The sequence below is a fragment of the Hirundo rustica genome, chromosome 18, assembly GCF_015227805.2.
Source record: "Hirundo rustica isolate bHirRus1 chromosome 18, bHirRus1.pri.v3, whole genome shotgun sequence".
NCBI classification, from domain to species: domain Eukaryota; kingdom Metazoa; phylum Chordata; class Aves; order Passeriformes; family Hirundinidae; genus Hirundo; species Hirundo rustica.
In genome coordinates, this window is record NC_053467.1 from 11,021,246 (window position 1) to 11,030,017 (window position 8,772).

General features: G+C 68.5%; 1 protein-coding gene across 2 annotated transcripts; it reads right to left on the reverse strand.

Moving 5' to 3' along the window:
- Positions 1–625: 625 nt before the first annotated feature.
- Positions 626–8,766, reverse strand: BAHCC1 (BAH domain and coiled-coil containing 1). 2 transcript variants are annotated; one of them, XM_040081463.2, is made up of 17 exons: positions 8,419–8,766; positions 7,667–7,851; positions 7,418–7,554; positions 7,160–7,261; positions 6,778–6,892; positions 6,500–6,671; positions 5,987–6,148; positions 5,513–5,841; positions 5,075–5,182; positions 4,744–4,997; positions 4,555–4,630; positions 4,363–4,471; positions 4,160–4,282; positions 3,898–4,065; positions 2,337–3,487; positions 1,717–1,953; positions 626–1,040 (listed from the first exon to the last, which is right to left on the reverse strand). In XM_040081463.2, exons 3-17 carry the CDS (start codon positions 7,531–7,533, stop codon positions 834–836), a joined length of 3,429 nt encoding a protein of 1,142 aa, XP_039937397.1. In that variant the 5' UTR covers positions 7,534–7,554; positions 7,667–7,851; positions 8,419–8,766; the 3' UTR covers positions 626–833. The 2 variants fall into 2 exon arrangements, with proteins under 2 accessions (XP_039937397.1, XP_039937396.1); XM_040081462.2 differs by lacking the exon at positions 8,419–8,766 and having other exon boundaries at positions 5,513–5,838; positions 7,667–7,766.
- Between the last annotated feature and the right edge of the window lie 6 nt (positions 8,767–8,772).

Genomic DNA, 8,772 nt, shown 5'->3' on the forward strand with positions numbered 1-8,772 from the left:
CAACGGTTCATATATTTATTCATAAGCCAAGTTATCCATAAAAAAGTTCCATAGTAAAAGGCCTTTACAGGAATGGCGGCTCATAAAACCTTTGTTTAACCCTTTGCTCCTTTTTTTTTTTTTTTTTTTTTTGTCCTTTTGGGTTTTTTTTGTTTTTGTTTTTGTTTTTTAAATCCTGTTTCGCGGGATTTTTTTTTTTTGTCTGTTTGTTTGTTTGTTTGTTTTTAGTGTTTACACTGGAAAAGCCCCTGTACATTATTTTCCAGGCAGCGGCGGCGGGACGGGCCAGCGTCCGCCGGCCCCGCGGGGTCCCCGTGGTCCCCCCGGGGTGTCCCCCCCGCGGTCACCCCACTATTGCACTGGGGACGGCGGCGCTGGGCCCCCCGCCCGGGGCCGAGCCCCCCGCCCTGGCCCCCTCTGTACAGCGCTCCCCGCTGTCCCCGTCCCCCCAGGCTGGAGGACACAGTGCACTGAAACGACCCCCCCACCCCACCCCCTTCCCCGAGGATTATTATTTTTTTTGTGATTTTTTTTCCCCCCCCCATCGTTTTTTGTCTTTTTTTTTTTTTTTTTTTCCCCATCGTCGTTGGTTTTGTTTTTTTTTTTTTCCCTTCCCCTTCCTCGCTTTTCCATAAAACTTCCCGGAAGAAATACAATATTTACAGGCAAAATAAATAGAACAACACACCTGATTTCTGCTTCACCTGCTGGCAAACAGTCAGAGGTACTAGGGAAAGTTATGGCTTGTAGGGGAGCCCCCCCCCCACGCCCCCCGACGTCCCCCCAGCGTCGCCCTTGGCGTCAGGGGCGGCGCCGGGCGGGCGCCCCGGGGGTCAGCACAGGATGGGCACCCCGTCGGCGGTCACCAGGCGCCCCGTGGTGGGGTCGTAGGTGCCCGCCAGGTAATAGAGGTCCTGGCGGTCCTGGCAGCGGCGGCCGCGCGTCAGCTGCTCGTAGTGCTCCCGCCCCACCACCTGGCACTTGTGCGAGATGGTCTGCACGTCGTTCTCGTCCTCGTGGCACGACTGGTACAGCGCGTTCTGCGGGGACAAGGCGCCGTCACTGCCGCTGCCTGGGCCGGCACGGGGCTGCCGGCCGTGGGATGTGGCTACCTGGATGGGGACACGGCTACCTGCTGTGGGACAGGGCCACCTGCTGTGGGACAGGGCCACCTGCTGTGGGGATGTGGCTACCTGGTGTGGGACATGGCTATCTGCTACTGGATGTGGCTACTTGGCTGGGGACACGGCTACCTGCTGTGGGATATGGCTACCTGCTATGGGATATGGCTACCTGGTGTGGGACGTGGCTACCTGGTGTGGGATGTGGCTACCTGGCTGGGGACATGGCTATCTGCTATGGGATGTGGCTACCTGGCTGGGGACACGGCTACCTGGCCAGGGACAGGTCCACCTGGTCTGGGAGATGGCCACCTGGAACAGTGCATGGCTACCTGAGGTGGTGCACGGCCATGCGTGGCTCCACGACATGGGACCTGGCTACCTGCCCTGGCACCTGGCTACCTCATGGCTCCCTGGCGTGACACACGGCTCGACACCACGTGTGGCTACCTGACGCGTTGTGTGGCTACTTGGCACGATGCGCATGACACGGTGCATGGCTACCTGACACGGCGTGTGGCCACATCGTGACACGGCACGCGGCTCCCTGAGCTGGCACGCGGCTCCCTGCCCCCGGAGCCAGCCCTGCCCTCACCTTGCCGTCGCTCTGGCGCTTGCCCAGCTTGGTCTCCTCGGGGTGGTAGAACCACTTGACCTTGACCACCATGTTGCTGGCCCAGGACTCCCACATGCTCTCGATGCGGCCGATGTAGGGCAGGTTGGGGCGCCCGGCCGACAGGAACACGGCGCAGTCGCCCACGCGCAGCGTCTCCTTGCCCCGCACGATGGCCTTGTAGAACAGCTTCCGCGCCTTGCCCTTCATGCCGCGCCGCTGCCGAGGGGACGCGGGCTCAGCGCCGCCACGGGGACCCCCAGACCCGCCCGGCCGGCGCGGGGACCCCGCGGGGGGACGTGGAGGGCAGCGCCGGGGCTCACGGAACGAGGGACAAGGCGCTGTCAGCAGTGCTGCCGGCTCGAGGGACACGGCCGGTGTCATCACCAGCCTGCGCTGGCATTCGCAGCCGGTGTCCACGGCACCCCGAGCATCCAGGGCTCTGCACCTTGCCCCTTGCCCTGACACCCACCCGTGCCCCCCGCCCCGAGCTGCGCCCGCTCCTTCCCTCCCACGCCGTGCCGCGGGTGCGCACGGCGGGCGCCGTCTGTGCCGGGAGCCGGGCGCCGGCCGTGCGGCTCAGCTGCTGTGGGACTCCTTACCTGCGTGGGGTTCCCCGACCACCTCCAGAGCTGGCGCGCGGGCAGGAAGGCGGAGATCTTTGGCCGGTTTTCCACCGAGGGCAGGCGCTGCCGCCGGGAGAACTCTTTGGCTTTGGCGAAGCTGAGGGGATCCTTGCGCTTGAGCTTGGCCTTGGGGCCGGCGGCGGCCGCCTTGGACAGGAAGCAGCGCTGGGGCGCGGCGCCCTTGGGCCGCAGCGCGTCCGGCTGCGCCAGCAGCGCCGGCACCGGGTGCGACAGGCAGGTCTGCAGCAGCAGCGCCGAGTCCTCGTCCTCCGAGCTGTAGGAGGAGTCCTCGTTGTCCGAGGAGCACAGGCTGGACGTGGAGATGGAGCCGGAGCTGGACGAGGTGGAGGAGCCCGAGGAAGAGGAGGACACGGAAAGGCGCGTCATGAAGCGCGAGGGGACGTCGGCGCCGAGGCCGCCGGCGTCCTCGTCCTCGTCCATGTCCGAGTAGGAGCTGTGGCAGTCGCTGTCGCAGTTCAGGGCGAAGTCCCCGTGCCCCGAGTACTTGCGCAGCGCCAGCCCCACGGGCAGCGGGTGCGCGGCAGCGCGGCCCCTGCGCTCCCGGCCGCCCAGGCCCGAGTGTCCGTAGCCGTGGCTGCCCAGCGGCCGCTCCAGCCTGGCCCCAAAGTCCTTCTCGGCCAACAGCAGCGCCTTGCACGTCTTGTTCTTGGGGGACGTCACCCCCTCGTGGTCCAGCTTGACCAGGAACTCGCTGCCCGTCGCCTTCCTGCGCCCGCTCCTGCCCGCCTCGGCCTCCAGGCGCTCGGCTTTCTTGGAGCGCAGCAGCTTCTGGGCCGCCGGCAGCACCAGCCCGGCGCCGGCGCCGAAGGAGCCGTAGGAGCCGGCGATGCGGCCGAAGGAGTCGGCGCCGAAGGCGTTGCCGAAGACGGGGGCGGCGAGGTGGTGGTGGTGGTGGTGCAGAGGGAAGAGGCTCTCCTTGGCCCGCAGCTTCTTGGCGCTGCCGTTCACCTGGAAGAGGTTCTGGAGCACGGCCGAGCCCTTGTTCGCCGCCTTCCGCTTGGTCTGCGCCACGGCGGCCCAGCTGAGCAGGGACCCTCCGCGCCGCCCGGCCGCGGGGTCGCCCAGCGCCGGCCCCCGGCCCCCCGACAGCCCCTCCAGGGCCTTGCCTGCGGAACACGGGGGTCAGGGCTCCGCAGGCCACGGGAGCAGGGAGGGAGGGAGGCTGTGGGGCTGATCTCCACCCCCATCGTGCCACCCCTTCCTCCTCACCTTTCTCTGCCCCCCAGTATTCCCAGCCCCCTTAACCCCATCGTTGCACCCCAGCACCCTTCCATACATCCCCGCACCCTTCCATGGATCTGTTCCCCCGCCTGCATCCTGGCACCTTTCACCTTTCCCCACATCCCAACAGCCTTCCCCACACCCCAGCACACTTCCCCTCATCCCACTATCCTTCCCTCGTCCCCACTATCCTTCCCTCGTCCCAAAAGCTCTCGCATCCCAGCGCCTTCCCCCACCCCAACACCATTCCCCTCATCCCAGCCCAGCAGGGGATCCTGCTCCTTCCCCTCCATACCGCTTTTCTCCTTGCCGGCCGCCTTCCTGCCGGAATTCCGGGAGGGCTGGGGCCCGTGGTCGGGGCAGAGCGTGGGGGGCAGCGCCCCGGGGGTGCCCACGTCGCCACACGCCCGCTTCGCCCGCCGGCAGGAGCTGGACACCAGCAGCGCCGGGGAGGGCTCGGTGCCTGCGGGGAGCGCGGGGCCGGCGTGGGGTCAGCGCCGGCCCCGCGCCCCCCCTGCAGCCCCCCCAAATCCCGGGATCCCGCCCTGGCCCCTCACATTGGATCTTGAAGTCGGGGGGCAGCAGGCGGATGTTGGACACGGCGATGTGCCCCGTGTCCCCGTCGTCGAACTCCACCAGCACGGCCTCGGCGTCCTCCTCCTCCTCGTCGCTGGAGGAGCCTGCGGCACAGGGGGGCGTCGGGGCGGGCGCGGGACCCCCGGCAGCGCCCGCCCCACCGGCTGAGCCCACCCGGCCTCACCTCGCACCACGTTCCCCGGATAGAGGCACCGCGATTTCTGGCTCCAGTAGGCGCAGACGCGGGTGCCGGGAGGAAGGCTCCGGCGGGACTGCGGCCGAACGTCGAGGACCTGCGGGGAACCCCCCCGTCAGGGCTTGTGGGGTCCTGGACCCCCTCCCCGAGCCCTCAGCCTGATCCCCAGCACCCGCTCACCGCCTCCTGCAGCAGCTGCTCCTGCGAGTAGATGTGCTGCCGGTTCCCCCGCTCACCCTCGATGATGATGCTGTAGCTGGGGAAGGGGCACAGAAGGGGTCAGCACCCACCTCGGTGCCCCCTTCAAATGCCTGGGACCCCCCCCAAAATGCCTGGGACGCCCCCCCCAGATGTCCGGGACCCACTCACATGTCGGGGGGCTGGATGGTGCGCACGCTGCCGGCGTAGAGGAGGCTGTCCTCCTTGGGGATCAGGATGTGCAGCCCATCCCGCAGATCCTCCTTCTGGATGGCGCAGGCGTGGGGCACCGCCCCGCGCACCCCCCCGCCCAGGCAGCCCCCCAGCTCCTCCTCCTCCTCCGAGAAGCTGCTGTTGTCGTCGAAGTCGAAGTCGTCCTCCACGGTGAAGCTCTCCAGGAGTTTGCTGACGGCCCGGCCCTTGCACTGCAGGAGGAGGCTTGGGGTGGGTGGGGGGAAAAGGGGGCCGTGCCAGGGCGGGGGGCACCCCCCACGGGTCTCACCTGTTTGGTGGCCACTTTGCTCTTGACCTTGGCCAGTTTCTTGCCCTTGCTCAGGATGGTCTTGGCGCTCCGGGGGGAGAGGGCCAGCGAGAGCGCCCCGTTCTTGCGCTGCACGGGGTGGTCAGGGCCCGACGATGACCCCTCTGCGTGACCCCAGCACCCCCAGGGCTCACCAGAGCCTCCCACCACCCCAGACCCTGCACTGGTGCCCCTCCAGCTCCACCAGCACCTGTGCAGAACCTGCCACCATTCCTCTGCACCCCACAGCTCCATCAGCGCCCCACAACCACCCCCAAAAACCTGCACCCACACCTCACTGGACCCCCCCCAGTCACCCCAGCCCCGCCACGGCCTGGTCCCGTCGGTGGCCCCAGCCCAGCCAGACACCGCACGTCCCCGTCCCCGAACCCGAGGTGCCCCCACCCCGCCCCTGCTCACCCTGAGGGCCGCCTGCAGCCCTTTGCTCTTGCGGGTGCCCTTCTTGCCCCTCTCTCCCAGCCGAGCCCCCTCGTCCCGCGGCCCCAACAGCCGGGGGTCGCTGCCCCCAAAAAGGCTGCTGGGGGGTCCCGGGGGGCTGGGGCCGCAGGGGGCCGGGGGCCTCAGGCTGTCCTTGGCCTTGGCTTTCAGCTTCTTCTTGCTGCCCTCGGGGCAGCCCCCGGCCTTCCGCCGGCCCGGCACCTTCTCCAGCTTCCCGGCTGCCCCCGGCTTCACCGGCCGCCGCTTGATCTTCACCTCGCCCTCGGGGCTGCCCAGGCGGCAGGGACCTGCTGGGGACAGGGCACCCCACGGGGTGACAGGCATCAGGGACACCACGGAGGTCCAGGCTTGGAGCACCTCAGCTGCCCACCCTCGGTGCCAAGCCGGGGTCCCTGCCCCTGCTCCCGCCGGCATTCCCGGGGTGAATGCCATTACCTAGCAGCCCCTGCCTCTCCTTTTTCTTCTTGGCCTTCTCGTTGGCCTCCATCTTCACCACGGAGGACGGGGATGGTCCCAGCACAGCCACTGGCCCCGTGGGCAGTGACAGCCCCGGCTCCTCGTCCCCCTCCTCGCTGTCCGTGTCACCCTCGGGTTCATCTGCAAGGGGAGAGGACAGCGGTGAGGGGCTCCTGCACACAGGGGTGGCCCCTGCACCCCAGCGCAGAACGGGGTGAGTTGAGGCCGTGTGTGACCCCCTGGCATGAGCCACCCTCCACATCTGTCCTGCCCCCCAGACCCTGCACCCCCAGCTTTGACCCTGAGCCCCCAGTGCCATGCCAGACCCCAGAACCCCGACCTCACATCCCCATCCCCATGCCAGGTCCCACACACCCGTCCCCCATCCCACACCAGCTCACAACCAGATCCCCATCCCGCCCCTGTACCCCGCTCTGGACCTCACCCCTCACCCCCATGCCAGTCCCGCCCCCATCCCCGTGCCAGCCTTGCCTCTGAAGTGGGGGGGCTGCCGGGGACCGGGGTCCTGCCCCTGGTACTTGGAGCCCTTGGAGCCCTTGGGCCGGTTCAGCTTCTTCTGGATGCGGGCACCGGGGTTGGGGTCCCTCCGGCGGAAGGGGCTGAGCCCGGGAGGCAGCCCCTTGCTCTTCACCTTCTGCTTCAGCTGTGACACCCCATGAGTCACCATCCCGGGCAGAGCACCCCACAACGGGGGGACTCAGGGGGTGTCGGGGGTAGGACAGACCCCCCCCAGACCCCGCGGGACTCACCGGGGAGCCCTGGAGGCTGCCGAAGGTGCTCCCCGCCAGTTTGCTCCTCTTCTTCTGGGGCTCAGGGTCCCCCCGTAGCTCGGCACACAGCAGGGACAGGCTGGTCTTCACTGCCCTGGGGGGGTACAGTGTGGGCACGGGGACACTGCACCCCCTGGGGGGATCCTGCACCCCCTGAGAGGACCCTGCACCCCTCAGCCTCCTCCTGCACCCCCCAGAAGGATCCGGACTCGACCCTGGCTGGCTCCCGGCACGCCCCAGCTGCCGTCTCCCTCCTCCCCCTCCATCCCCTCTCTCGCTAACATTTTGTGACATAAAACCTGCAGATTAATTTTTTCCCCCTGGGCCGGGGCGGGAGGAATTCATGGCACCAGTCACTCACTTGACCTTGCGGCTCTCAGCCCTGCCCAGAGCGCTGGAGTGTTTCCTCTTCCTCGGCCGGCCCGGCCCGCGCCGCGCCGGGCTGCGGGAGCTCTCGTCACGCCTGGAAAACGGGGGGCACCGTCAGCAGAGCCCCCACAGCCCCCGGGCCAAGCACGGGCACTCACTGAGCGATGTCACTGCTGCCCCTACTCCCCCAGGCTGGGGACGAGGACACGAGGACACGAGGACACGAGGACACGGGGACACGGGGACGTACTCGTGGTCGTGGCGCCGCTGCAGCCTCACCAGCTCCCGCTGCTTCTCCTTGTAGCGGCGCTGGAGCTCGGCCAGGCGCATCCGCACCTCCACCTCCTGCGTGTTGAGCTGCTCCATGGCCGCCTTCAGCGGGCACACCTGGGGGGCCAGGGGGGGTTTGGGCACAGCCGGCAGCGCCAGCGGCCTCGGAGCCGGGGCTGAGACCGGGCACGGCTCGTCCCTCGTCCCACCCACCGCAGGAGACACTCACGGCCTTGGTTTTGGGGGTCCAGGTGTACTTGCGCCGGGGGACGCGGGCGCGGGGCGGGGGGGACACGGGCAGGGGGCTGAGCGCTGGGGGGCTGCCCTCCCGCCCCGCCGCCTCCACCAGCGACCAGGCGGCCGCCACCGTGGCCAGGTTCTGCAGGTTGAAGGCCAGCAGCTCCTCGTCCTCACCTGCGGGGACGGCAGGGGCTCAGCAAGGACGGACGCCCCGCAGCCCGGGGGTGCCACGGGGATGTGCCCCACGCGCCCACGGCCAAGCCCGTGCCCATGCCATGGGGAGTGGGACCCCACGGCCATCCCCTCGCCCCACGGCGTCCCCACCTGAACCCAGCACGGGGTCCCCCCCACGCTCCCTCCCTCCCGCGGGCTGGGGCCGTGCCAGGTTGTGCGGCCATCCCCGCTGGGGCCTCCGGGATTCCCTGGGGAAGCCAAGCCGGGAGGGAATCCCTTCGCCTGCCTGGAGCCAGCGCTGGAGCCGAGCCCTGGCTGCGAGCGGGGCACAGCACGGCAGGGCACGGCACAGCATGGTACAGCATGGCATGGCACGGCACAGCACGACACGGCACGGCACGGCACAGCATGGTACAGCATGGCACGGCACAGCACGGCACGGCATGGTACGGCACGGCATGGTACGGCACGAAACCCCCCAGGACAAAGGACACTGCAGAAGCACCAGGGGTGCTGGGAGTCACCGGGGCGTGCTGGGGACACCTGGGGACACCGTGTGTCACCCACCTTCCCTGGCCAGGTCACAGCGGCGCCGGCGCAGCTCCAGGTCGGCGAGTTCGCTGAGCAGGGCGATGCCGGGGATCCCTGAGGGGTGGGGGGCAGGCGAAGGCGGGGCCGGGGGCGGCTCCTCGGCTTCCTCCAGCGCCGGCAGCTCCCCCAGGTCGATGCCGGCGGCGATCAGCGCCTCCAGACCACCCGAGCAGCCCCGATGCCCAGCGGGGACGTCACCTTCCTCCTCCTCTTCCTCCTCCTCCTCCTCATCGCAGCTGCCCTCCGGCTCCGAGCCATCGCTGTCACCTTCCTCCTCTTCCTCCTCCTCCTCGTCCTCTTCCTCCTCCTCCTCCTCCGCAGTGGGGGGCA

Bases quoted from the DNA above. Each gene is read 5' to 3' on its own strand.
- BAHCC1 (XM_040081463.2), bottom strand. From the start codon at position 7,533: ATGGAGCAGCTCAACACGCAGGAGGTGGAGGTGCGGATGCGCCTGGCC. The intron at 6,149-6,499 runs GCAAGGCTGGCA...CTCCCCTTGCAG, and splicing joins GCAGCCCCCCCACTTCAGAG to ATGAACCCGAGGGTGACACG. The intron at 5,842-5,986 runs GTAATGGCATTC...CCCTGTCCCCAG, and splicing joins GGAGAGGCAGGGGCTGCTAG to CAGGTCCCTGCCGCCTGGGC.